This window comes from Trichoderma atroviride, chromosome 6 (genome assembly GCF_020647795.1).
Source record: "Trichoderma atroviride chromosome 6, complete sequence".
Lineage (NCBI taxonomy): Eukaryota > Fungi > Ascomycota > Sordariomycetes > Hypocreales > Hypocreaceae > Trichoderma > Trichoderma atroviride.
In genome coordinates this window covers 3185168-3212460 of record NC_089405.1, presented here as the reverse complement: position 1 = coordinate 3212460, position 27293 = coordinate 3185168, and the positions used below count along the sequence as shown (strand labels likewise).

At 51.0% G+C, this 27293-nt stretch overlaps 9 protein-coding genes across 10 annotated transcripts; 3 read left to right on the top strand and 6 right to left on the bottom strand.

The window, feature by feature from the left end:
* Positions 1 to 833: 833 nt before the first annotated feature.
* TrAtP1_011683 (uncharacterized protein) lies at positions 834 to 7723 on the bottom strand. Of its 2 annotated transcripts, XM_066115216.1 has the most exons (2): positions 7060 to 7723; positions 834 to 6970 (listed from the first exon to the last, which is right to left on the bottom strand). In XM_066115216.1, exons 1-2 carry the CDS (start codon positions 7112 to 7114, stop codon positions 1614 to 1616), a joined length of 5412 nt encoding a protein of 1803 aa, XP_065971314.1. In that variant the 5' UTR covers positions 7115 to 7723; the 3' UTR covers positions 834 to 1613. The 2 variants fall into 2 exon arrangements, with proteins under 2 accessions (XP_065971314.1, XP_065971315.1); XM_066115217.1 differs by having other exon boundaries at positions 834 to 7723.
* Positions 7724 to 9999: 2276 nt separating this feature from the next.
* On the bottom strand, positions 10000 to 10161 carry TrAtP1_011682 (uncharacterized protein; the record flags this gene model as incomplete). The annotated part of the gene is made up of 1 exon (XM_014084775.2): positions 10000 to 10161. The coding sequence occupies one exon, from the start codon at positions 10159 to 10161 to the stop codon at positions 10000 to 10002; it is 162 nt and encodes a 53-aa protein (XP_013940250.2).
* Positions 10162 to 10529: 368 nt separating this feature from the next.
* On the bottom strand, positions 10530 to 11381 carry TrAtP1_011681 (uncharacterized protein; the record flags this gene model as incomplete). The annotated part of the gene is made up of 1 exon (XM_014083293.2): positions 10530 to 11381. The coding sequence occupies one exon, from the start codon at positions 11379 to 11381 to the stop codon at positions 10530 to 10532; it is 852 nt and encodes a 283-aa protein (XP_013938768.2).
* Positions 11382 to 12729: 1348 nt separating this feature from the next.
* TrAtP1_011680 (uncharacterized protein) lies at positions 12730 to 15310 on the bottom strand. Its single transcript, XM_014084774.2, has one exon. It carries the CDS (start codon positions 14768 to 14770, stop codon positions 12902 to 12904), a length of 1869 nt encoding a protein of 622 aa, XP_013940249.2. The 5' UTR covers positions 14771 to 15310; the 3' UTR covers positions 12730 to 12901.
* A 753-nt stretch (positions 15311 to 16063) lies between these two features.
* Positions 16064 to 18178, bottom strand: TrAtP1_011678 (mitochondrial 54S ribosomal protein uL1m). Its single transcript, XM_014084772.2, has 2 exons — positions 17893 to 18178; positions 16064 to 17833 (listed from the first exon to the last, which is right to left on the bottom strand). The coding sequence occupies exons 1-2, from the start codon at positions 18129 to 18131 to the stop codon at positions 17170 to 17172; spliced, it is 903 nt and encodes a 300-aa protein (XP_013940247.1). The 5' UTR covers positions 18132 to 18178; the 3' UTR covers positions 16064 to 17169.
* TrAtP1_011679 (uncharacterized protein) lies at positions 16155 to 17051 on the top strand (the record flags this gene model as incomplete). The annotated part of the gene is made up of 1 exon (XM_014084773.2): positions 16155 to 17051. The coding sequence occupies one exon, from the start codon at positions 16155 to 16157 to the stop codon at positions 17049 to 17051; it is 897 nt and encodes a 298-aa protein (XP_013940248.2).
* A 127-nt stretch (positions 18179 to 18305) lies between the features above and the next one.
* TrAtP1_011677 (uncharacterized protein) lies at positions 18306 to 20383 on the top strand. The gene is made up of 2 exons (XM_014084771.2): positions 18306 to 18758; positions 18818 to 20383. The coding sequence occupies exons 1-2, from the start codon at positions 18388 to 18390 to the stop codon at positions 20346 to 20348; spliced, it is 1902 nt and encodes a 633-aa protein (XP_013940246.2). The 5' UTR covers positions 18306 to 18387; the 3' UTR covers positions 20349 to 20383.
* TrAtP1_011676 (uncharacterized protein) lies at positions 20361 to 25666 on the top strand. Its single transcript, XM_066115215.1, has 6 exons — positions 20361 to 20792; positions 20863 to 21287; positions 21341 to 21963; positions 22032 to 22824; positions 22889 to 24013; positions 24069 to 25666. The coding sequence occupies exons 2-6, from the start codon at positions 20906 to 20908 to the stop codon at positions 25640 to 25642; spliced, it is 4497 nt and encodes a 1498-aa protein (XP_065971313.1). The 5' UTR covers positions 20361 to 20792; positions 20863 to 20905; the 3' UTR covers positions 25643 to 25666.
* A 5-nt stretch (positions 25667 to 25671) lies between these two features.
* TrAtP1_011675 (uncharacterized protein) lies at positions 25672 to 27080 on the bottom strand. Its single transcript, XM_014083281.2, has 3 exons — positions 26755 to 27080; positions 26361 to 26601; positions 25672 to 26294 (listed from the first exon to the last, which is right to left on the bottom strand). Exons 1-3 carry the CDS (start codon positions 26933 to 26935, stop codon positions 25754 to 25756), a joined length of 963 nt encoding a protein of 320 aa, XP_013938756.1. The 5' UTR covers positions 26936 to 27080; the 3' UTR covers positions 25672 to 25753.
* Positions 27081 to 27293: the final 213 nt, after the last annotated feature.

The following is a 27293-nucleotide window of genomic DNA, read 5'->3' as shown; positions in this document are numbered from 1 at the left end:
CTAGTCGCCGTAGACGATGTAGGCGACTCCAGGCGGTTTGCTTCAGAAGACTTGTCGGCTTCTTCCGCCAAAAGTCCGGTTCATTCCGCTTATACACAGGCTTACTCATCGAGGGATATCGGATTCCCTGCCCCTAATTCCGTATGATTACTCACGATATAACCTCCCTGCTCATCACTTCATCGGGAAAAGAATCTGACTTCTTAATGTATGATATTATTCCGAGTGAATATAGTTACGTCCGACTGTAATTGTTATCAATATCCTACTCGAGCACTATCGATGTAGCAGTAGTACAATAGACCGTAATAACATGCGTATCTTATTCAATATGCCAAAGTATAGTACAGTAGTAGCCAAAAATTCTCCGACCACTTTACACGTTGCACCAAAATATCAAATATTCCACTCCGTTTGTCATGGGACGAGTGAGGAACCTCTACGGCACAAAGCGTAGGGACCTCGAGTGAGAAATGATAAGGTTTATAGGGAGCTTGCTACCTATATACCTCTAAAAACCGATCTGGGACATCCTTCCTCTGGGGATGATGGCCTAAAGTCTCCGACCACTATACAATTAACATCAAGATATCACAATCTCCATTCTGTATCCACCACAATTGCTATTCTTCCTCTTCTATAATAAGCGAGAAATGTAACTTGACAGCCTACAATTTTACATTGCGCACCAAGGTTTCTAGGAACCGTTTCTACATGGAATTGTCTTCGGTGACTCCTCTGGTGAATCTCTTTATGCCTTTAAAGGGCTTACGGAGGCCGGAACATCTACTACTTTCACTTCCTAGACGAACTGAATGCATTTTCTCTTTTTACAACTTCATTTCTTTCTTTATTCTTTTTTTTCTAAAACCTCCCCTCAGCCCAACTCAACACACTACACGAAAAATCAAAATATAAAAAATTCCACATCCAACAAGTTATTCAAAACTCATGGTATATCCTCCCTCACAGCTCAAAAGGTAAAACAACAACGAGTGCACGAATAGCAAAAGAATATCCAAAAACAACGAAAGAATCAGAAACGAAAAAAAAAGAACGTGTGTTGTCCGTCTATCTAGAAAAGCTGCAAATGACAGGTCGCAGAAAAACGTATAGCTTTAATAAATGTATAAGTAAAAAAAAAAAAAAAGACAAGACTCCAACACCATTTTCGTCCGTTACAGAATGGTATCATAAAATCAGAGAAGCCAGCCAGCTAGCCCGCGCGGTTCCCTCATATTCTATATCGGTCGAGAATGGAGAGAAAAGTAAGAAAAAAAAAAATCGCTCCTTCTTTTTTTGGGTGATTCATGACACAAGATTGCAAAGGGCGTAAATCTCATCTCTCTCTTGGCGTGGAAAACGTTTTAAAAAAATGCCGTCATATCATTTCGTCAAGTCATATCCGTGTTTGTAGATTCCATGCATATGCGTCATGTAGATGCAAAAACAATCAAAATTGATAAATGACAAATAAAAAGCAAGGATGAATCATGGTGAATCATAATAGCCAAGGGTATATCTGGGAATCCAAGGCTATCGTATCTGGAAAGTTCAGGGGTATATCTGAAAGTATCCGAAATTGGACAGCTGCATGCAAGAAACTGCAAGGTTTAGCTGAGGCCCATAAACTCATTTTGTCGTAGGAAGCTCGAGGCAAGCTCGTCGCCGCCCTGCTCTGCCGCTTCCATCCAGTGGACAGCGACGCACATCAAACCAGGATCAGTCCTGACGTCGCCTTCGGATCCACCCGCGAGCTGCCCGTCTCCAGAGCTGCCATTTCCAGATCCCGGGCCTCTAGAGGAAACACCTACGCCGCCGAGTCCGCCTGCACCAGAGCCGCCAAGGCTGCCTCGGGTGCGGCCATACTTCTCCATGACCGATTGTTTAAACACTTCCCTTGGTTTGGACAAGGGCAGCGTTGTTCTTTCAACGTATTCAGGGTTTGATAAGTAGAATAAGGCTAGCTCACGTTGCGCCGTGGGGTAGCCTTCTTTAGCGGTAATCGTCCACATTTTACCAACGTCGTTTAGTCCATACGTAGTAGATGGGGGTGGCGGAGTGCCGGTGGTTGACTGAGGTGTGTCGAGAGGAGCAGCACCGTCATTTGTTGTCTGGCGAGTATGCGAATGGGCCGCAATCACTTCGTCTGCCATCTCCACCATGGTTCGGCACACCTCAGACTTGAGCTTGAGTGCAGCAAGTCCGGCGTTCCAAAAAGCCTTTCCCTTCTCTGGCTTATCCAGAACGGAAGGGGGCACAAAGGCAGCGATGAACTGCAGGTCGCGGAAGAGAGACTTTGGCCGAATTGACGCATCTCGGAAGAGGGTAAAAAGCTCCTTGGTGATGAGGTCCGAATTGGAAGCACCGCCAGAGACGATGGATCGTGTCTCAGAATTGGATTGCCGAGAGGGGAACGAGGAAAATCCTACCGACGGAAGTCCCGACTGGATGGCTTGCTGTCGCCGCTCCTTGACATTGTCAATCATGCCCTCCAATGGAGTGGGGCGGGTGCTGGATCCGTGATCTTCCACTATGCTAGAGCCTGCGTCAGATCGGTTCCACCGCGATCTTTTAGTGCCGCTCGATAGCATAGATGCGACAATGAGCTGTTCAAGCTCATTGAGGGCATTGAGCTTCGCATATGGGTTAGGATGAACACAAAACATGTTTAGAAGGCGCTTGTAGGCCTTCTTGAATGGAAACTCATTTGACGTCTCCTTGGGAGCCGGCGGCGGGTCAATCGTGGCCATGGGAGACTCCGGAGAGGCTATCGGGCTGCTTTCAGAGGGCTCCGACATCCTATCTGGCGTACCCTCGCCTGCGTTTCTCAAATTGCCAAAGCTTCTCTTCTTTTCCAGCCCTCTAGCTCTTCCTAGTCCCGACTTTTGCGAAGACTTCTTGTCAGACTTGCGGCGAGCTCGCCTCTCCAAGGCATCTTTCCTGTCAATGCATTGCTGTCCTAGCTTTTGGAACCAGCCGTCTGTCTCTGATCCACGGGCTAGGACCTGGTTGCCCAAGTCAGACAGCAGCAAGCTAGTAAGAGTTTGCTTGAGTTCATTTAAAAATCGAGTCTTTTCGTCATCACTGCGATGCTGTTGAATAGTGTCATTGGACGAAGCTGCAGTGCTGGGACGCCCGGTAGAGGCGCTTGTAATTGATGGGATCGTGTGGTGCTGAGGAGCGGAGAAAGTGGTCGACACATTGGTAAGGCTTGTGGTAGGCGAGTATCGCGATGGGGCCGAGCTGGTGGACATGGCTGGCTGGAATGGTGACCAGAATGTACCTGAAGAATCAACAGGAGATGCTTTATCAAAGTACTCTTGACCATCTGGGATATCGGCCAGCATGCCACCAGTCCTCGAGTGGCTGTGCCTCGACGAGTCCAAAGAGTGGTGGCTGGTGTTATTGCTGGTCATGGACCTCAGGTCGCGAGCGAATGAACTGGATCGCCCAGACGACGACGAGGTATGCGAGGCATGGCGTCTATCCTGTTCGCTGATGATGCTTGTCGAATCATCGCCACCCCACGAGTGATCACGGTCTCTGGTTTTGCTGCGGTCATAGACCAGCTTATCGCGCTTATACAGCTCACTGGACCACAGAACCGGTGCCTCTCGGAGGGTCTCGCCGACGAGCTTGGAAATGCATCGGTCCACCTCACAGCAGAACCGGTGGATGCGTTCCTCGCCCTGGCAGAAATTCTCGATGCCGTACTGCTGCAGCCACAGGGAGGTCATCTCTGCCTGATCGTCGCTAAGCTTGTTCGGCCCACCCTGCTCCTCCGAAGCGGCCAGGAGGTCCATAATCTGCGATTCGGTGCGGTAGAGGTAGGAGGAACTAGGACCACGGTTGTTGTGAGCCCTTGAGCGCTGAAACGAGCTCCAACGACGCGGCATACCCATGGTCTTGAGAGCCTGACAAATGTCACGGCTGTGCGCATATTCCTTGGAATTGCGAACATCGGTAACATACCACATCTTGTCGCGGATGGCGTTGACGCGCTTCATCATGCCGTCGATTAGGCCTTCGTGGCGCTCTTGGCTTTGCTTCAGCCAGACGAGCCACGCATCATACTCTTCAATGGCAGATGCGGAGCGGCGAATGGCGTCGCGCGGTCCTCGGGCCAGAATGTTGATGAGGGCTGCGAATCCGTCCTGTCGCAGTGAGCTCGATGCCAGTGCAGTCAGCTGGTTCAGAGTCTTCCAGTACATGTGCGCCGAGACAAAGTCTGCCTGGGCCTTGGATTGGGATGAGGCCGCCTTGAGCATGGTGATCAAGACAGGCTCGGACTCTTCAGGCTTCTTTGGCGTCAAGTCGGTGGTGGAAATGGTGCCATCAACGCCCATTTGTTTTCGGTAAGGATTTCGGCTAGCAACAGACTTTTCTGGTTGGATGATTCTGTTTCTCGACGTGTATTTCCTCAGTCCAGAAGCGCGATTGCTAAGCTGGGCACGTCCGCGCTCTGGCTCCAAGCTGCGGGGAATCTCATAATCCTCCACCAGCTTGAGAACAGAGTTGCGTAGCTGATGGTAATCCTTGTCGAGTTCGGGGCGCTGCGGCGTTTCGTCCTCATCGGTATCGGTGCTGGATGAGTTTTCCTCATCTTCAAGCTCGTCATCCGGATCATAGGTCATCTGCGTAGACAGGCTCTTTCCGTCAGGAGAAATAAAGAGAACTACCCACCTCTCGGCGCATGGGTGGCTGGATCCACGAACGACATCTGCGCCAAGGTTCTGCTGCATTTCGTGAATGGCGAGTCTGAGGCGATAGCCATCGTCCTCGTACTTGCTCAGCCGCCTCTGCTCCTCGGGATCTTCAGCAGGAGGAGAGTATCGAGGTGTGGCAGTGTTGAGATCATAGATGAAATCACGAGACGTAGTTGCGTCGCTCAAAATGGACGAGGCACTGGTGCTGATGATGGAGGCTGTATCAAAGCTATTCTTGTTGTGATGGCTGGACATGGAGATGGGCTGGGAGATGGCCGACAGCCCGGAAATGGAGGCTGGGCCCGAACGTGCAGAATGCGGTCGCTTCTCAGGGAAGAGAGCGTTGGCCAGCGTCGCCAAATCAGCAGGGCTGATGACCAAGTAGGGGCGGACCTCGACAGTCTCCCTGAGGGAGGTGATGGATCTCGCGGGCAGCAGTTTAGCGGCGGGAACCTTGGACCGGGTGCCTTGGAACCGGGCGAGGATGTTTTCCACGTGGCCTTTGATCTTGGGCGGAATGTTCACCGGGACACAGGTGGCCGAGGGCTTGCCACTCCACATGCTTGAAACGTATTCATGGGCTCTCATGGCAACCTTTTTCAGAATCTTTTCTCTGGCATAAGGGGTGATGTGGTACTCGGCCAGCATGCCATAGTATTCGGGGTGAATGATGACGCCAAGCAAAAAGACAAAGAAGAGGCATCTCCAGACAAGCCACTTGGAGGTGTTTTCCACAAACTTGTTTTCGAGCTTGCTCAGGATGGCGTTTCCCAGCTCCAAAAGGCCCTCTGGGATACCGGTAGCGTCCTCGTCGTCAACCAGCTCGAACAAGCCGTTGACGGCGCGGTCGTAAAAGTCCCTGGCAGCGGCTTCGTCCGACTGGTTCCAGTCTGAGAGATTGAATCGCGTGCCGTGCTGATCTTCGGCGCGGTCCAGCAAGAAGGCACCGTCTTCAAGGATTTTCATCAGGTACCACTCCATGTTGGATTTACCCGACCAGTCGCGCATAGCTGTCCAGATGTTTAGTACACAGATGAGGAAATGCTCGCCGGCAGATTTGGGCTCGGCTATCAGCTTGGCCAGGACCGTCGCCCAGATATCGGTGCGCCGCTGGTCTTCGGAGCTGTCGGGGCCAGCCGAATTGGCAAAGCAAGCATGGATCAAGATTGACAATGGGTCATGTCTCTGGAAGGAAAGGAGCCTTTCGATGTCGGTATTGGAGGAGCTACGGCCAGAGGCACTCGCGTGAGGCCGATTGGGATTTCGCGTGGGGAATGGAAGAACCGACTCGACTGGCTCCAAACCTTTGTGGAAGTTCAAAAAGACATTCAGCTCAGAGCTGGTGAGTGCACATATGCGGGTGGCCAAGTAGTCCGGGTTCGTTCGGATCTGTGTCAGAAACTCGATAAAGGTCTCCCTAGCAGAGGCAGAAATGTCATGCAGAAACGGAGTAATGGACTTGAGCGGATCAACGACGCCAACTGTAGAGTTAGTGGGTGTATCTAAGCTGTCAGACGACCCCAGAGCAGCGGCCGAGGAGATGGATTCCAGCTCGGGCTCCAGCAGCGCATATCGCCGGAGCTCATCGCAGCTCTTGCGAACATCGTGAATGGCATTGTACAGAGCCGCAAAGCTGTCCTTGTCATCTTTCCGGAAGCTTTCGACAAGGTAACGATGGGCCATCTCACCGCAGCGCGTCAGCCGAGCGCTCAAGGCAGTGGAAATCAAGCTTCTCTGCAGGCGAATTCGGGTGTTGGCACGCTTGCGTTCTTGGTACTTGGACAGGCGCACAACATGGGCAAGCTCCTCGAGCGTGGTGTTGTCGCTGTCCCGCACCAGGTGCGTGTTGGTATACATGGACACATCGTGCAGCAGGGGCTTCTTTGTAAACTTTGAGCCCGGCAGCGTTTCGTTGGACGAGCTCGTCGGGGTCAGGGGCCGGAAACCGGAGCCGTGCCTTGCGTTGCTCGAGTTTGGCATATTTGGCTGTGCCACAATGGGCTTTCGAGAGGCCATGGGCGAATGGCGACCTCGGCGGGGAACATTAACATCGTCGCTCAGGCGCAGGGCCAAGGTCTGGGGGACGTCCGAGGTGCGAGTCGGGGTCGGGCTGGGACTGCGCGATTCGTAGCGCTTCGGTCGCTGCGCCTCGGCGCCATTGTTGCTGTTGGGGTTGTTGCTATTCGAGTTGGAGCTGCTCTTCTTGTCCGGTGACGGAGTCGAAGATCTCGAGTCGTGCGCAGCAGCCGTGGGTGACACGGCTGGACCAGTGGCATGAACCATCAGTACACGAGTGCAAGGTCACGGGGTTCCGGGACAGAGGCTGGGCCAGAGGACGGCGGCAACGTACGTGGGGAGGATTGGATACAGTCTGGCGATGAGAGCGAGCGTTGCATGGGGAGCATTTCTTGTTCCCGGAGGAACGTGGGCGGTTCTGCTGGTGGGCTCGAGAGCCGTTGACAGTGGCTCGACGGGCGTCTAATCGAGGCGGGCTGGTGCTGCTATGGGGGCGATGGAGGAATCGAACCAATGTGTAAATGCAAACAATCACCCAAGCTCGCGGCAGCAGTGAGATGTTGATGCTGTCGACAAGAGATGGAGATGTATAGCAGAGGTCGAGGGTGGTGGGCTGCTTAAAGGCAGAGAGCAGCAACAGCTCGGCGGCCGGTTTTTTTGGAGGGGCTTGGAGTGCGGAGAGGCTATGTTGTGTTGTTTTGGTAAGACGGCTGAGGACTCCGACGCAGAGCCAGCTCCTATCAGATGCAGCTATTGAACAGTATGCAAAATGGGACAAGATAAGACGGCGGGACGCAGCTAATAACAACGGCAGCCGTTATTATTAAGACGAAGCCGGGCTGCGAGATGCAGAGGAGAGAAGGCTGGACAGGCCGGGACGAGAGGAAAAGGTTGGCCAGCGCAGAGCAGCTGAGCTAAGAGGCAGCAGAAGAGGGCAGTTGAGCTGTAAGGCACGATTCGGTGCAGCGCTGGACCCGGCGTGGGGTAGCAAAACAGGCCTGTCTTAGCGCTGCTCCACCGATAGCAGCGGCACTGGGCTGCTGGGACGAGCTTATAGGGCCTGTCGCCAGCGCTCGGCGGCTCGCGGTGGGGTCGTGTGTTTTTTTTTGGGTTGATGGCCTGGGATTTCTCGTCTCGGTGCGTGGCCGTTGACAAGCAGCGATGTTCTAGCCCCCCCCTGGCGGTACCTGATGGCGGGTGGCGGCGCTCGTATATCCAGAAGTCGCGGTGGCTATTTTAGACGTCGGGCTGGGCCGGACTGGGCGTGGCCATGGTCTTTTTTTTTTTTTCTGCTATGTGTAGGGAACGGTGTACGAGGTGCGATTGGAGCGCAGGGTGCTGACGAGAGGCTGGTCAACGTGTCGCTGGCGCTGATGTGATGGCGCTGTCCTGTTCTGCTGGCGTAGGCAGACGCCGGTGGTGCAGTATATGGTGTACAAGTCGTCAATGCGCGGCCTGGTACGATATGATGCCAGGCGGTACGAAGCAGCGCTACCGCGATGCCGGTGGCAATGGATGGCGCCCTCGCTTTGGGGCCGGTGACGATTCGAGGCTGGCGCTACACAAGGGCACACAGAATGTACAAGTAGCGCGGCGGTGTCAGCAGCGTGAGAGGCTACCTGCTTTCTCGCGGCGCAAGAGGGAGAGAGAAGGGGTGGCGGCTCTCGAGATGCCAATTACACAGACAGCCGCGGCGCCATGATATAGGATATAGGTACTACGCCGGTACAGTGGCTTACACGCCGTCTACAGCTTGGATTTGATATCAATCAGGTAGTACAGCATAGGTGCCCGTCCTGTGCAGGCAGCGGAAGAGTGCAGGCAGAGTGCAGCATGCAGAATACCGAATGCATAGGATAGAAGCAGGCGGAAGATGGAGGACGAGCGAGTCCACCCACGCCGCTCAGTTCTCACGCACTTGACACGCTTGTTGCCTCACGCTTCCCGCCGCTTGCTTGTGCTGCTTGTGCCTCTGCGTCTGCTTCTGCTTCTGCTTCTGCAACATCCATACATGATACATGGCGTGCAGACTGACTGACGGGAGAAGCAGCGCCAGAAGCAGCGCCGTGAAAGTGACTCAAGCCCAGGCCCCAGAAAAGGACCCAGAAAAGCGCAAGAGGGTGGTGCCCGCCGGGTGTCTCCTGCGGCTGCCAGTGGCCCGCGGCCAGATGAGTTGGCAGTGCATTGTGCATTGCATTGGCATGCCATCTGGGACGCAATCGCATCCACCGGCCAATCCCTGCCCACCACGAAACGGCCCCAGGCGCTGCCCAATCTGCGTCGTCCACGCAACCGGCAGCAGAGAAGGGGTGCCAGCTCACGCACAGCGGCCCAATCAGGCGCCGCGCCCGACACCTCCATGCGTCGCCGCCGCTCAGCATCGCAGCAGTAGCCGACGCACCAAGGATGCCATGTCCAACCGCCCTTCTCTCCCTGTCTGTCTGTCTGTCCTCTTTTCTTTCTTCTCTCTTGCTGGCCCTCCGAGCGCCCCGATCAGTCACGTCGAGACGCCTCCCAGCCAATGGCTCTGGCGACGGGGCCGAGCGCGTTCCATCGGAGCAGCAGTTCGTTGCCCTCTCGCCGCTCCGTCATGCGCCGCGTCGTCTGACATGCAACATTGACAAAAACAACCATGCGTGTGTCGCGGATATATGTACTTGTAGCAATTGTACGGGTTTGGGCTCGCAGATCCTGTAAGTCGTACAGTATGAGCCTGCATGTTGCTGCGTGCGTAGACAAGTGTGTCTGGGCCTATGCAGTTGCCAGTCAGCAATTGAGGCCGGGCAGGAATCGAAGCATCCATTCGATCGATGAGTGGACTCTTGTCTGCAGCGGGCCTTTGCCTAGTAGTGCCTCTGTTACGAGTACGAAGTGCATATGAGAGAATGCAGTTTGTCATCAGCCGCCAGCTTTCATCCTTCTCTGCTTCCCTCTCCCTTTTGCTCCGTCGACTCTTTCTCTACTCCGTAACATACCTGGGCATACCACACTGTGATATTTGGTGCATGTCGTAGTGCTATTATGTACCAAACTTGTAGTCATAATAATTCAACTACATCGAAAGAATACTAGGCATCTGATTATCAGCTGCTCTGTCATGATAATTCGATCCATTACAACTCTTGTACAGGCTGCCTGCTCTGCTTTGTAACCTTCAGCAGCTGCAGTCACATGATACATCACCTGCACCTCAACGACCTGCTGCGTCGTCCCGCATCCTCGTTTGGGCTCCATAGACTCCATGATACAGACTTTACATGCACTTGCAGCAATCTCATGTACGCACAATCCACCTCTTCTTGACCTCCTTTCCGCCGCCTCTCCTGCGCCTCTCCTCCAATGACAGCCGCCCAATCGCTCGTCCGGCCAGCGACCCAAGCGGTGTGTCTAGCGGGCTGGCGTAAGGCTTCCAAGGCTCTGGCGATGCGCTGACCATGTCGATTTGACAACTCACCGCAGCCGACCTAACCAGCCTCGGCTGTTGCCATGCCCGTTCCAGGAAGCTTCACGGACCTGGCGCACTGAATCGGGACGTGGCTTGGCCTAATCAAAAAGTTTACTAATGTAGGGAATGCCTTGGCTACTGTACGTATGCACAAGGGGACACGAGGCGAGGCGAGGCGAAGCGATGCCAGAAGAAACTCTCTTTATGGACCATTGCCATGTAGAGCTAGCAGTAGAGCATCACAGCTCGCTACGTCCATCTACCCGTGTCAATCAATACCGGTTTGCCATCCTTCTGCAGCTGACCACATGCACCGCCTGTGTTGACCAAAGAGCTTCTCCAGCCCATTCTTCCCATGCTCAATTCTGCCCGGCCTGCATGAACGGCGCCTTCTCGAGAGCTTCGGCCTGAATCTCCCAAATGCTCCTCCCGAGCCTTACAAGGTCCGGCCCAAACTGCTCCACCAGCTCTTGTTCATCCATGTGGCCATCCGCCGCCCAGCGATCTTCGTCGGCGGCAAAAGTCAGCGTCTTCCACGTGAGCTTCCAGGCTTCGATGGCCTCCCGTGCCTGCGGCAAATTGTTCTGGATATCCCGGGCAACCATGTAGAACGAGGATCGCTTGGCGTGAGCCTTCTTCGGCTTAAAGAGCTGGATGGTAGAGAACCTGCTAAACGTGTGCAGCAGACTCGCCGTGTCCGGGGCATCGAGCTTGTGCAAAAGCACCACCATGGTCCCGCCAAGCGAGACGTGTTCGAGCCCAATGGCGAGCTGCGTCGCTGACAGACGCCGCGCCTCCCACTGCTCCCGATAGGCAGCCCGGACATGGGTTCTCAGAACCTGCCCGTCGCAGAAGACGAGATGGAAGCGCTGCTCAGGGCCAACGCTGCGCTCTAGCACAAAGCTGGCGGCGTCAGGGTTCTCTGCTGGCACGGCGTCCGTGTAGCCCATGTCGCCGGCAAACATGGTGACGTCCGCATACTTGAACGCCACGGTGGAATCCAGCGGCATAATGATCTCATGCCCTCCCTGCGTGGGCGGCAAGCTGAACGCCGTGGCTCTGGCTCCAGGATTCATCTTAATGGCCGATTCGAGGAACCCACCCGGAGCCGTGCAAAAGTCTAGAATCTGCGGTCTATCTGGTCTTCTCGCGTAGACGCGGAGCGCGCCGCCAGTCGTTGAGTGCAGTTCCTTTGCAATGCCCTTCATCATCTTGTAGAAGAACGTGATTGTCTTTTGATCTGGGTGGTCTGCTCGCTGTCTCTGCTGTTGGAAGAATACATCTCCAGCTTTATTCTCCCATCCCTAGTGGAATCAACCCCGTGTAAGACTCGCAAGCTTAAAGATACAACACATTGAATGAATTCGGGCACATCATACCTTTTGCCGTAGCGCGTCTAGCCTCCGATATTCCGGGGCATTCTGGAGCAGATACGCCTTCAATACACTGGGGCCGGGCTGCCTGCTCGCATCAGGGCACAATCTCGTGTCTGACCCCGGCGAGTTGGGCACGCTCGGTGAATCGCTGGTGGGTGGTGATGACATGTCGTCGTTTCCTGGTCAAAGCTCGGGCTTCATCAAAACGTTTGTGCCCAGCTTAACCTCGTAGGCGTAATAAAAAAAAAATGATGCTCTCAGACTCCAGTTTGTGGGCCGAGGGGTGTGTAAGTGTTTTTAAAAAAACGCGAGATACGAATGCCTACGCCATGATATTGGGCGGCCTACAAGCCTTTCACTTTTGCTGTGTTGGATAAGGCCTATTCACTCGTTTGGCTGGTTGCCTCATTCACTTTGCTGTCACGTCAGCCTAAAGGACTCGTCATGTTACTTCTTGGGTACGGCTACCCGACTGTCAAGCGGCCAACAGCAGGAGGCCAGCCGAGTAACAGCGTATAAGCTGCCGGAAGCGCCTGACACTCTATATTCACTGTTTCATGTGTAAGCCCTCTCGCATTTACGTACACAGCAAAGGGAAGTACTACATCATCGTAGAGGGCAGTGAATTGGACCGGCCTCGTGCATATAAGCAGCTGCTGTGTTACGATGAGCTTCCCCCCTCGTAAAAGTAAGGCTGGGCAAAAAAGTAGAAGAAATAGTGAATGTGACAAAAGGGCCCAATTTTAGCCAGCCATGCATTTTGCTCCACGTTTGCCTGTTTAACTTGACCAGGCTGGCTGCGTTGGCTGCGTGAATTAATGGGAAGCGAAAGTGGGAAAAAAAAAGGCACATGCCATGTTTTTGAGAATCGGTGAGTGGATGGGGAGAATTTGTGCAAAATCGAGGGCAGTGGGTATGAAGAATGGGGGTTGGGATGAGATTAGGTATTGTGACGATGTAAAAGAGGAGTTTTCGTTTCATGTGGCTGGGGGTGCTTTGAGTGTGGGTATGAAGTTGATGGGCGCATGAGTGTTCTCTGTGTTGGCTTGTTTGTTTGTTTACTGTTGATGTGTTTGTTGTGAAACATAAAATGGTATAATAAGCATAGCTTTTGGTGTGGTATCGAATAACTATCCCGGGCGCGTTCATATCACTTTAGGAAAAGATAGTTACAAGAATAGATGTGACGGAATTCAGGTTGAAGTTTATTTAGCTGCTATTAAGCGAGTCGTGTTGCATGCGACGGAGAACAGGACCAAAAAGACAATGCTACCGAAAATGAAAACATATATGTGATATAATACATGGCGCTGTGCAACTCCGTCCGTAACAACCGACCTCTGCACTGCGCCCATTTAACATTCTCTCCCAAATCGAATGTCAAACTCCTTCAACACGCTCATGATACTTGCTGCTTCTACTTCTATAGGTATCCTGCCCGCCGGCACGGGTCGAGCATCATTTGGTGATGGGTGAGCCTTTAGCTTCGGCAGCCAAGTGCCAATCTCATCGGCAGCCTGCTCAAAGTTGCGATGACTGGACAGCGTCTGGTACGCCTCTGCACAACTCAGCCCAAGGCTAGGGAGGCTAGGTAGTGTAATCTTCTCTTGGCTGGGCTTGGACTTGCAACATCCTCCGCCAGCGCCCTTTCCGCCGCAGCAGCCATCTGAGCTGGCACCGTTCTCGCGGTTGAAGTTGGCAGCCATCAGTCTGCAGAAGAGACCCGATTTGGGGTCGGCCTGACACTGCGCGCATGTGCCCGGGCCATTAGGTCCGCAGCTGCCACGTGAAGCGGTCGTCTCCGGCTGTGGCTTGGATCGAGCTTCTTTTCGGCGTGGTAACTTGACTGCTCCATCGGCCGTCATTTCCATTGCCATGGGTGGGAGCGGGGTGACGACGTCCGTCTCCATGGGAGGTGGTGTTCGGGTTTGTCTTGTAACTGGAGGGGACGCATCTGCTGGTGCTACGGCTGGGCCATTCATGGCTGTGTCCGCACACACGCAGTATGTCCCATCTTTACAGAACCCACAGCTGTCTCTAAATGAGCTGTCTCTAAATGAAAGAGAGTCCGTGGAGGGAAGTTGCTGGATGATGGAGCTCGGCTGAGGTGGCTGCTGTGACGTCGGCTTTGAGAACAAGGGACCAAAATCTGTTTCCCTGCTGCTAGCAGCCATTGATCGCTGCCGCTTCTCATCGGATGATTTCCCCGAGGGAGATATAGGGCGTTTCAAGTCAGACCCAAGGCCGGATATTTTGGTGGCGTCGTCCAAGCAATGACATTGTGTCCCAAATCCGCATTTGCCGCACCCATTAACTGCTGATGCGAGAACTTCCTCGGCACAAGCGCAGTGTCCGTTTGGTGAGCAGCTGCCGCATGTAAGATGAGGCTCAGACAGATCTTGAGGAGAGTGAGCGTCCAGTGTTTCTGGCGGTGAGACGATTTGAGAGATGGAGAAATGCCGAGTTGCGGCATGCTGCTGGGCCAATCGGTCGTCCGAGAGGCTGTGCCTTTGCTGGGGATGTTGCTGCCGACCATATGGCTGCGAGTACATGGAGCCCATGCTCTCCGATCGGAAAGCGGCCTGGTCATATCTGCGATTGAGCGCCTCTGCTTGCATCTCAGCTCTCATGCGCTCTTGGCGCTCTCTCTCCAGCATGCTCTCCAGCAGTAGGCATCTGGACCGGAATGACTGGACATCCAGCTCCAGAGTGCGAATCTTTTCATTTAGTTCCGCCTCGTGTGCATCTTGAACCTTCTTGTTCTCATCCAGCATCTCCTCGAGCTCGCCAACCCGCGCAGCTCTTCTCTCCCGGAAGGCCCTCTGGGCAGCTCGGTTCTGCGCCTTGCGCTTTGTTGGCGGCGTGTCAGTGGCGGGCTTCCTACCAGGCTTCGGCCGCGGCGGAATAACCCATTCCTTTGAAGTCATTGACATCTTGGGCTGTGGCTGCTCCATGGGCGGGTTGGGACTGATGACGGCCGTCATTGACATTTTGTCGACGGGAGGCAGTGAAATGCGCACAAATGGGGCGGGTTGTGGCGGGGCGGCGGGTTTTCGGTGAGAGGGCAGCGGCGCCCGTTTGGGAGCGACAGGAGCCGAAGATGAACCCTCGGGCGGTGAAGGCTCGTCCTTGATGGCGGGACGCAAGTCCTGGTTGCAGTCCGATGGAGCTTCACTGGATCCTGGCTGGCGATGAGGAGATGTCGTTGGTGAAATGCTCGCCATAGTGGTGCGAGCTGAATTGGGTGGGTTCGGAGAGGGATGATCCGTGATTCGCTGTCGGCGGCAGCTCGGAAGCCCGAGAAGGAAAAACTGGGGCCCGTTATGCAGGGAAACGGCTCTATCTGGCGTTGATCTGTTGACGTGCTCGAGTTTCCTTATCGTCTGGTTGCAGTTGGAGACGATTAAAAAAATGTTTAAATAATTCTCCGTAGTGTCGTAGGAGATTGTATGATGGTAGCGTAAGTCGGGGGGGAGTAGTCGTCGTCTCGTTCGCACGTGGCCAATCTTCAGGAGGCAGATTCGGGCCTTACACCGAGAGTTGCCCGAATAACACGGAATATCGGTCAATTCACAGCGGTATTGTAGAGCTGCCTTGTATGAAGGATGTTAAGAAGAGGCAGCAGTTGAAAGAGATGCGAAATGTATAGATGAAAAATTAAGATGCGGGGACCAGAGAGGGATTTGTGAGTTGTGAGTTTTTCGTGTCCCGAGCGTACCCGGCTGGCCTTTTAACAGCATTATGGTCCGATTCTAGGAGACAGCGGGTGGGCTTGACAGATTGATAAGATGTGATTGATAAAAATTTGACGCGCCATCAGCCACTAGGGTGCACCCACTTTTGATCAAAAGGTCCAATCAGATGCCTTCAGCTTGTTTATGCCCCCACTATGAGTCTCACTACTCCATCTACCTTGACGTCCTTTGACCGAGAACTGCGCAAATCTGCGTTAATTGTCGTTTTTTACCTAAGAAGGATGGATCCCTTAACAGGTTGTTGCCTTGTTTGGCCATTAGAGACACTGACTACTGCTGCTTGCACGTGAGGCTAACCAAGGCTCGACCCAGCTGTCTGGAAGGATACATGAAGAGAAGATAGTCTCGGTTCGGATCGTATTCGGATTACGAAGAGCAAACGGCGAGAATGTCCTAATACTTGCTAATGACAATAGCCTATCATGACTCAAATAGCCCTCTTGAGGGCTCAATTGGCGAGAAACCGTTGACTGCTAGCGTTTGGAGCTGGGTCTTGGCTAGAGACCCTGAGTTCGCTTAAAGTCGCTCCTCTATAAACTGCTAGATAGGCGGATTGTTATGAACTTGTATCTACCATGTTAGTCAATCGAGAATTAAAACGCTATATTCTCTTCAAATGGTGCTGTGGTTGAGAGACGCAGCATTTTATCTTGACAGCTGGATCTGTATGCTTATAGTGGAGTTATGCACCAATGCGATCAACGCTTGTCGAGCTATCCACTTCCTGGTCTAACTAACATGTGTCTTGCTCTATCCAGGGCGATATCACGAGTGCTTCTATTTTGCAGTGCATCTTTGTATTTGCGTAATTAATTAGCGATTCAATTCTCAATTGTCGTCATTTTCTTCATCCATGGCGGATTTCACCCTCCCGCTCACGCTGCCACGGCGCCCTGGGCGACAAAATGCGTCAACCTTCAATCTCGGCTCCTCCAACTCTTCAGACACCGAAGACGATGCGCCCTTGCCATTCCCAGCTGCTCTCCCACGCACCGACTTCTTAGCTACAGAATTCCAGCCGGCCGCGTATCTGTCAGCTCTCCCCCATCGCCACCAGACCCTTGAAGACCTACGATCAGATCTACGCGAGCGGACGGCAACCATCAGCGCTGAGCTCCTGGAGCTTGTCAATTCGAACTATACTGCCTTCCTATCACTCGGTTCAGAACTGCGGGGAGGCGACGAGAAGGTCGAGGATGTCAAGGTTTCGCTTCTTGGCTTTCGCAGAGCTGTTGAAGAAGTAAAGGAAAAGGTCTCTGAGCGCAGGAGGGATGCGGATTCGCTTACCAACGAGTTGCGAGACATACGGTCAGATATTGAACAAGGGCGAGCAATGCTGGAAGTATCGGAGCGGCTGTCTTCCCTAGAAGAAACACTGGCACTGGATAGCCTACCTCAAAGGAAAGAGACCACGGACTGGAATGACGATAGTGAAGACGAAGAAGAATTTGAAGCAGAAGCCGTCGAAGGCCTGATAGGGAGCCCGCCTTCAAAGCTGTTGGCCTCGGCGCGCGAATGTAGCCATATTACGGCCCTGATTGGCAAGCTCGATGACAGCAATTCTTTTGTCGTCAAGCTGAGGGCGCGACTGACGAAATGCCGGAATACGCTCCTATTAGATTTGAATAACGCTCTCAAGGAAGCTAGAGCCGCTGGGACAAAAGGCCAGGGCCGAGTTATGGGCTATCTGGGTGTTTATAGAGCTCTTGACGCGCAAGGAGAGGCTGTCAAAGTGCTTCGCGGCAGATGACCACTCATTTATTTCATAAATACAAAACATAATGATACCCCGTGATAAATTGTTACATCTAGCCTTCTTTTTTTGCATTCAATTGGATATTGTACACTTTGTATATGTCGTTAATGGTTTACATGACGCTTGACAATGCTTCGACTGTAAGCGTGCTCTCTGCCTCGTTCAGCTTGCCGTTCAAGCTCAGCGCCGGGCCATTCGTTGTGCTCAGAATAACCTCATGCACTTCTTTTGAAACTTCCTCCGAAATCTCGGCGCATTCCACCTTGACCTTCTTCAACAGCGCTTGGATATTGGCCTTGAGCTGGTCGGGCGTGTGGCCAAGCTGTCCGATGGCCATTCGAATGACGCCCTGTCTCTCACGGTAGTCCGCAGCGCCGGCTGAGTCGCGAATGGACTTGACCACGTCGTTTACAATCGTCTTCATTCTCTTGCTGGGCATCAGGCCCTTGGGACCAAGGATTCTTCCCAGGCCGGCCTTGTTCAGGGCCTTTTCGCTGTTTTCGTGGCAAATCAGGCGGTCGAAATCAATCTTTTCTTGGCGGATAGCTTCGAAGAGCGTCTCTTCTCCAACGGCGACAGCGCCGGCGGCGGTGGCAGCAGTTGCGATGTCGCTACCCTCGGGGCAAATGACGGCGATTTGCCAATCGCTCTGGACAGGATGCGGCAGTCTGATGCTGCTTTTTATGACAGGGCCGTTTCTTGCTGTCTTAAGGTTGATGTGAATCTCGTATTTGATCGAAGCAGGAGGTTGGCCGACCTCGATGGCTCGGAGAACTCTGCTCAAGGGTTCAGCAAATTTCTCTCTGTAGACTGCATCTTATTCCCCAATACCTACCGCATAGCATCGCATAGTGTGTGTTGTGGGAATTCCCTCTTCTCCAGGTTGTGTCGCTTAAAGTCTTTCGGAACAGCCTTCTTTTTTGTCGTCTTCTTTGTCCGGATCACAGAGGCTTGTCGGGACTGGATCAGCGCAGGCGCGAGGAATCGGGGTATCGTCGGCACAACGGGTCGTATTGATGGCTGTGAGAGCGCCAGCTTGGCCACGGAGGCCAAGCATCGATCAATTGGTGCCATTTCTGCCGCTGGATGAGTCGAAACTGGGATTTCTTCAACTGCGCCAGAACCTCGCCATATTCTGCGACGTCCTGCCTCGGAAATTAGGCTGAAAAATGAACAAACTCTTATCGATAAACAAAGTGTGGCACGACTAACGACGATGGAGGGGCTGCTCTCCACCAAACGCCTAAAATCGTTACTCGAGTCACGAGAAGCTTCTCTGCTTCTTGCACTTCATCTTTTGTTGACTTTGACATTCAAATAAGCCGAAAAGATGAAGCACGACGAGCTCGAGGCCGTTTCCGGCAAGCTGTCCGGCGATTTCCGCACCATTGAGCCTTTCATGCGGGATCTAGACAAGCACCTGACTCTCCGATCCTACCTTGAGGGCTACGCTCTGGGAGAGCTCGAGACCAAGATCTGGCAGACTCTGAGGGCTAACAAGGTTGCCATTGGTGCCATTCGACGAAATGGACTTCCCAACCTGACTCGATGGTTCACTTTCATCGAGCAGTCTCACCCTGAGATCCAGGAGGCCACCAAGGCCGAAGCTGCGGCCAAGGCTAACAAGGGCGGCGCCAACTACAACCTCGCTCTTCAAGACACTGACAAGGGCGTCATTACTCGATTCCTCCCCGAGCCTTCGTATGATATACAAGCCCTTCTTTCTTGTCCTCACAGCTCTTCTAACTCGCTTTTTCTAGTGGCTACCTTCACATCGGACACGCCAAGGCTGCCCTTCTCAGCGACTACTTTGGCCATACTGCCTACAAGGGCCAGATGCGCCTGCGATTGGACGACACGAACCCCGACAAGGAGAAGGAGGAGTTCCAGGATGCCATCGTCCTTGACTTGGCTCTCATGGGCATCAAGCCCGACAGCTTGACCTACACCTCCGACTACTTCGACTATCTCTACGATATGTGCAAGAAGCTGATCACCATGGGCAAGGCGTACGCCGATGACACTGATCAGGAGACAATGCGCGCCCAGAGAATGGACGGTATCCCCTCAAAGCGCCGTGAGAGAACCGTCGAGGAGACTCTCCGAATTTTCGAAGAAATGAAGAATGGCACACCGGAGGGTGTAGCACACTGCATTCGCGCCAAGTTATCTTACGACAACCCCAACAAGGCCATGCGCGATCCTGTCATCTACCGATGCAACGTGGACACACCTCACCACCGTACCGGCACAAAATGGAAGATGTACCCCATGTACGACTTTGCCTGCCCCGTGGTCGACAGCCACGAGGGAGTCACTCACGCTTTGAGATCTACCGAATACACGGACCGAAACCCCCAGTACCAGTGGTTCATCGACACCCTTCAGCTGCGTCAGGTCCACATGTGGGATTTCTCCCGAATTAACTTTGTCAAGACTTTCTTGTCCAAGCGTAAGCTGGCCAAGCTGGTTGATGCTGGAAAGGTTTGGGGCTGGGATGATCCCCGTATGCCCACTATTCGAGGTATCCGAAGACGTGGAATGACCATTGAGGCTCTGCGAGACTTTATCATCAAGCAAGGACCCAGCCGAAACGTTGTCAACATGGACTGGACTACTTTCTGGGCCAACAACAAGAAGGTGATCGACCCTATCGTGCCTCGATTCACAGCTCTCCTGAGCAAGGACTTGGTCAAGGTTACGGTTGCCGGATCTGAGGCGCCTTCTGCCGTTACTGTGGAGGAGCGACCAAAGCACCCCAAGAACGCAAGCGTCGGCCTGAAGAAGGTCATTTTCTCGCCTACTCTCTACATCGACCAGGCCGATGCCAAGAGCTTCAAGGCGGACGAGGAAATCACCCTTATGGGCTGGGGCAACGCCTTTGTCAGAGATCTCTCATCTTCGGCTGAGCCGGTTACAAGCCTGAAGCTTGACCTCAACTTGAAGGGAGATTTCAAGACTACCGATAAGAAGATTACTTGGCTCTCTGCTGAGGGCTTCAAGCTGGTTCCTGCCGAGCTGTGGGAGTTTGACTACCTCCTGACCAAGGATAAGCTTGAGGAAGAGGACAACTTTGAGGATTTCTTGAACCCCAACACTGCGAGCATGGAGGATGCCGTTTGCGATGCTGGCGTTGGTGAATTGAAGGCGGATGACATTATTCAGCTTGAGCGTAGAGGATTCTACAGAGTGGACAAAGGCATGAATGACTGGGCGCCTGGTGAGGCTGGGTTGAAGGGACCGAGAGTTGTTCTGTTTAGCATTCCTACTGGAAAAACTGGTCCTAAATAAGTTCTAGCAGAAAAATAAAAAGCAAGGTCGGATCTATTACTGACTGAAGATTTGAGCTGTGAGACGTTCTAGGATATGTCGGCCAAGGCTGAGTTGCAAATGCACTGCTACCGATAGCTGTAATTATGCGGCTCGTTTGGGAATGCCCAATCACGACTGCAGGTCTCTGAGGAGAAATCATACCTATCTATTGGATGGCCCAATGCACATGGGCGCCTAAATCAATTTTGCACGCATATTAGGCTCCCAGTAATCAAAGCAGCGCGCCCGTACTCCAATTCATTAAACTCTTGTCATGCTAGTCTATCAACTCTAATATTCTTCCTGGTCAAGTTCGCACACGTTACCATTGCAAAATTCGAAGCTGCAGTCGAACTGGACAAGCAAGCAGTAACGGGCCAGCTCACTACGCGCCGTGCACCAGTTACATTTTCCATCACTACAGTGCGTCTAGAGAGCCTAGAGCGATCGAGCATGCCAAATTTGACCTTGTACTGACTCAATTTTCTCTCAGCAACAGTACCACTAACATTGATACCAAGCGTATTGCGGAGACCATGGATGACCTTACTCCAGAACGCCTCGCACACAACAGCTATACTGTGGGATGGATCTGCGCTTTAGACGTGGAGTTGGCAGCATCAGTGGCAATACTGGATTATGAGCTCCCGAAACTTTCTCAGGTCCAAGGAGACACAAACACTTACGTTCTAGGCCGAATCGGCCAGCATAACATTGTTCTTACATGTCTTCCAGCGGGGACAACGGGTACAAACGCTGCAGCTAATACCGCGACCAACATGCTGCGTAGCTTTCCAAACATCCACTTTTGCTTGATGGTAGGCATTGGAGGCGGGGCTCCAAGTGTTCCCAGCGATGATCCGCGCAAGGATATTCGGCTTGGAGATGTAGTTGTCAGCTGGCCATCAGCAAATTTTGGTGAGCAATTTTTTTTTCCCTATATAATTTCTCTGTGCTCATTGTAATAATAGGTGGCGTTTTACAATACGATTTTGGAAAAACCATGAGCGAAGGCAAATTTGTTCACACAGGCGTTTTAAACAAGACGTCTATAGTATTGCGCAGTAGCGTTTCCGCTTTGCGAGCGCGCCATCGAATAGAAGAAAGCCGCGTTCCCCAGTATATTGTTCGTATGCTTGAGTTGAACAGAAAGATGCAAAGAGAATTTTCCCATCCTGGCTTGGAGCATGATCAGCTATTTCGAGCGGACTACGAACACCCAAGTGGAAAACCAACCTGCCTCTCTTGCGATATAGAAGCCTTGGTACTTCGGAAACCTCGCGAAAATACAAATCCAATTATTCATTACGGTCTTATTGGTTCGGCGAACCAAGTCATGCGACATGGAGTAACTCGAGATCAGCTTCGTGACGAGAAGAATATCATCTGTTTCGAGATGGAGGCTGCGGGGCTTATGGATGTCTTCCCTTGTCTCGTTATCCGGGGAATTTGCGACTATGCTGACTCGCACAAAAACAAACGGTGGCAGCCGTATGCTGCAGTAACGGCGGCCGCTTGCGCCAAAGAAGTGTTATTAGCTACGCCAACTTCCGAATTTCCTATAAAGACTTTTCTCAATGAGGAAGCCATTTACGTATGATAATCTTCAATCAGGAAACTCAGAACGCGTAATATGATGTGCTAATATTGGCTTTTGAATAGAGAATGCTTCAGACTACTTTATCCGAATCAAATGGGGAGGAATTGTTGAAATTGCTACCAATATCAGAATATAGGCCGACACTGCCTGAATATCACGAAATACCCAAAAACAACGATAGTCCCGAGTTTCATTGGGTCCTGAGAAATATAGACTTTAAGCAATGGAGTCTAAATGAAGGCCCTCGCCTTCTTTGCCTCACGGGCCATCCGTCCCAAAACAACCTCAATCAGCTCTCGTCATACATTGTGGATCAAGAAAAGGCAGCCAATTATTCTATTTTATCCATTTCTCGTTCAGACATGGAGCACACGCCGACTATCAATGCACTTCCTTACATATTGCTTCGAAAACTAGTGTGTTGCTCGCCAAACTCACAGAAGACTCATGTCATTCGAAGCTTCTTCAAAAAGCTACTAGAAAACCATAAGGTTGAGAGTAGTGTGGACTGGAAGGAGGCGACATTTAACAATGAAATCTTCTTAAAATACATGGAAAAAATCTTAAAAGGCGCAACAACCAAAGATCTCTTGAGTCCGTTGAAGACAGCAGTCGATTTTGCAGAGCAAAGGCGTCTGTTGGTAGTGATTGAAGGACTGGACTTAATTGAACCTATGGACGACATTGTTCAAAGACTGGACTTAGTTGAATCTATGGACGACTTTGTTCATTCGCTTATAAAACATCTTCAACGAAAATCAAAAATCAAAATACTAATCACAAGCTCGGCAAGATTTAAGAATTTAAGTCTATTTCAAGACTTTCTGAATATCGAGTATGATAAAGAAAGGAAAGGTGGTTCAAATGCCTATGATCTATACAGAAATTGCCAATTGAAAACTAACAACTTTGAACCCAGATTGCTTACGAAGTCTTCAATTTGACAACGCCCGATATGATAAGATCTCCAATGAATGCGAGAGATCTTTTGAATGGATTTGGAAACATAATGAGTATAAGACCTGGTCTGCTTCAAATACCTCTAAACTCTTCTACATCCAAGGAAAGCCTGGCAGTGGCAAAAGTACCCTCATGAAATATTTTAACCGGAATCTGCAACATAAAGATTCAGCTGCTCAACAAGGCATTGTGGCAAGGTTCTTCTATAGTTCCAGAGACGGCGAACCTCAAAGAAGTCACTACAATATGCTTTTATCGATTTTGTACGAGATTCTGCACCAAGACGAGGGCTTCTTTTATCATCAATTTCAAACCGAATATCGGACGCAACAGCTTGAAAAACTCCCTTCCACGTGGGACTATGATTCGCTAAAGGAAATGCTCAAATCGTTACAAGATTATCGGACCAACAAACGATATTACTTGATCATTGACGCGATAGATGAATCAGAACCAAATGATAGGCGCGAGATTCTTGGCTTACTCTTCGACCTATGTTCTAAAATGAAACACTCTGTTGTGAAGATATTTATAGCCAGCCGCCCAGTTGCACAGCTTGAATCTCGCAGAGATCAATTTCATAGTTTCATCAAGCTAGATGCTGAGACAAGATCCGATATTTATAACTATGCACAGTCGCAATTACATGGCCTCAATTCAACGGAACTTCTCACCCAAGCAACTACTCATATCCTCGAAAATGCTCAGGGTGTGTTTCTATGGGTAAAGCTAATTAGTGAGCAGTTAATAAAGGCTCATGAAGAGGGTCTTTCGGAAGAAGAAATATTCCGATTACTTAAACAGCTTCCTACTGAACTCGAAGATCTCTACAAACTCATGCTGGAGAAAATGGAACACAACAACGCTTCTCTCTTGTATGGAGCAAGGATGTTTGAATTTATTCTTTTTGCAAGACGCCCGCTCACAGTTGATGAACTCCTTCATGCTCTTGGTATTCTAAACACCGCTGACTCCGATTCTAAACTCATCCCATCCGATGCTCTTTTTGAAAAGCATATTCCGACGTCTGATCGGATCATCCTTTCAGGCGGTGGTAATTTTTTAGAACTTAGGGAGCATAATGGTATGATTGGCAAATTATCAAACAGATCAAACTGAATTCAACTAACCAATTCCAGGCAAAAGATTTGTTCAGATTATGCATCAAACTGTTCGCGAATTCTTCCTCAGTCCTGACGGGCCTGTCGCAAACTCAAAGTTCTCGGTATCCGAGACATATGGACATATTCACATGGCTATCAGTTGCATGCGATATCTCTCGGTTTGCGCTGCAAATACATGTCTAGCGAAAGAATTACCGGAATTTAAATCTTGGGATATACTGCAATACAAGGATTATTGCCAATATCTCAATAGAAGACCGCTAGCATCATATGCCCTTAGCTACACCAAGTCTCATATTGCCATTTGTGAACGAGATGCGAACGTTCAAAAAGCCGTTTCTCAGTTTATTGAGCAGTCGACCAAAGTGGATCATAGTGCTTCTCTGCTGGAGAGATGGGCTAGTTCTGAGTTACGTCAGGGCCCTTTAAGCAATAACAATACACAAGACGCTGCCGCAATGAATTTCAGATGTGAACTCTTGCGAGTTGCATCTATATACGGATTCAGTACTGCAGCTGAGGTCGTATTACTAGCCGAAACGGACATAGATAACCGGGATAAAGATGACCGAACGCCACTCTTTTTGGCCGTCGATAATGGGCATGAGGCTATTGCGAAGTTGCTGCTTGATAAAGGCGCCGACGTCCATATAAAGGATAATCATGACCAGACACCCCTTACCAGAGCTGTTGTTAAAGGACACCAAAACATTGTCACATGGCTGTTTGGTCGTGGTGCTTCTATTGAAGAAGGATATTATGACCGAACGCCGCTTTCATGGGCTGCTGAAAACGGTTACTTGGCTATTGTTGAATTCTTAATCGAGAAAGGTGCCTACATTGGGCACGCCGATCACAGGGGCAGAACGCCGCTGTTTTGGGCTGCTGAGTGTGGCCACTTGGCTATTGTTGAACGCCTACTTGAAAAAGGTGCTGATATCGAAAAATCAGCTAGTCCTAACGGAACGCCGCTGTTACAGGCTGTCAAGCAAGGCCACTTGGCTATTGTTGAATTGCTGGCTGAGAAAGGTGCTGATATCAAATCAGATACTTTTAGCGGAACTACTGTTGAATTCCTGGCTAAGAAAGGTGCCAGTACTGAAAAGGAGGATATTTCTGGCAAAAGCCCACTTTTAGTGGCTGTTGAGCATGGCCACTTGGCTATTGTCAAGTTTCTAGTTGAGAAAGGTTCCAGTATCGAATACTCCGGTCGGTTTTGGTCGACACCTCTTTCACGTGCGGCTCAGTATGGCTACTTAGCTATTGTTGAATTTCTGGTTGAAAAAGGTGCCAATATTCATAGATTGGACCTAAATTTTAAAACGCCACTTTCACTGGCTGCGGAATATGGCCACTTGGCTGTAGTTATATTTTTAGCTGGAAAAGGCGCTAATTTTGAACGTCCTGATATTTCTCATAAGACGCCGTTATCATTGGCTGTTGAAAAGGGTCATTTCGAAGTTGTGAAATTCCTGGCTGGGAAAGGTGCTAATACTGAGAGCAAGGATCGTTATGGTAAAACGCCGGTTTCAAAAGCTGTTGAGAACAGCAGGTTGGATATTGTTAAATTCCTAGTTGAGATGTGTTAACAGTGCAAACGTGGACAATACAGATTGAGCAAGCGTTTCTTCCGCAACTCTGTATTTTTAGATATTTTTAAATATGTACAAATTAAAACAATCACCTAGCTAAGACATCTCCTATAATCGTTGTTTATAATTTTGAAGTATCAGCTGATCTGAGGTCTCTATTAATTTTATTGAGATTGGGAGGCAGGTAAGCATGCTTCGCAACTTTTCAAGCACAACAGCCTGACTATCTGTCGACGCAGTAGTTTTGTCTTTAGCATTAGCGACGCTAACAGAGATGAGGCATCCACCATGAGTGATAACGGATAGCTCGGTAGGCAACCGCTCACCACCACAGAAGCTGACATCTGGGGGAGAAAAGTAACCAGGGTTGATCCGGGTAAGCACCCATTTGAAGTCAGAGAGGTCGGTGCAACTGCCATCAACTTTAGGGAAGTTGACATTGAGAAAGACGTCCGGGGGAAGATACGGAGCTCCAGAAGAGATGATATGGTCAGTGAGTTGTGCAGCAAGCTGGGCATAGAGGCTGCTGCGGAGAGGCACTGGATCAGTGTCAAATGCGAGGCGGCCGGTTGAAGCGGCGGAAAAGGCGATTGAAGGGATGCCGGCGTCATGGGCGGCATATGCAGCAGCAGCTACTGTACCGCTGAATCTGTTTGTTTATCGCAGTGTTAGCTCATATGCCTCGGTGTGCGAGAGAGAAATTGGGAGACATTACGGTAGTTGGACAAAGACGTTTGTGCCGACGTTGGGCCCCGCGACGGCAAAGTCGGGGGCAGAGCCATTCCACAGTTGAGGACCGAAAGTGTTTATGCCATATTTCATGGCAGTTACGGGAAAGGAATTGACCCAGTTGAGATCAGGCCGTGTATCATTGTGGCCAGTGGCGTTGCCGTTGCCGGTACACGAGTCGTATTCGCAGGGTACTGTTCGGGGTATTGGAGGTGAATCACTGGAGCCTGAGTTAAGTGATTAGTTAATTTTCATTGATTGGCTGATATTGAGATAAAATGTATATGATGTATGAAGTATGTACAGATACATATCCACGTAATTACAGATGCTGTGAAGATGCCGCGAAGACAACGCGTAGCAAGAGGAAAAGCACGTACCCGTTCCAGACTGGTTATCTGCAGGCGCGGATAAAACAACATCATGACCAGCCTCATTCAGCGCATCATTAAAGGAGCGAAGATACAGCTCAGCCCAGCCATCGTCGTTGGATTGGACGATGCGAGCGGCTTGGGCGACCAGCGCCGGAATAAAGCCCGCAAGACAGGCAGACGCTTTCATCGTGACAATATGATGATGAACGCGGTATATATGGGGAACTAGCGCGTCTTTACAATAAGATCATGTTTAATAGATGGACAGCCACAAGATGAGAGTGAGAATATTGGGTGAGATATAGGGGTAACGCGTCGGCGATGGATGATCTTGGCATTATTTAAGGTTCAGGGCGCCGACAATATGAGATCCTTGGTGCTCAGACCACAGGAATGTGGTGGCGGTCGTGAGTAAGCAAGTGACCAGGATTACCAGTATAATCCCTCCTATCAAGCATCAAGTTCATCGTTGACCATTTCATTTTATTTTCTCTTAAGCAACGAACGGCTCAGAGATAAGTTTTCTACATGGTCATAATTCTGCA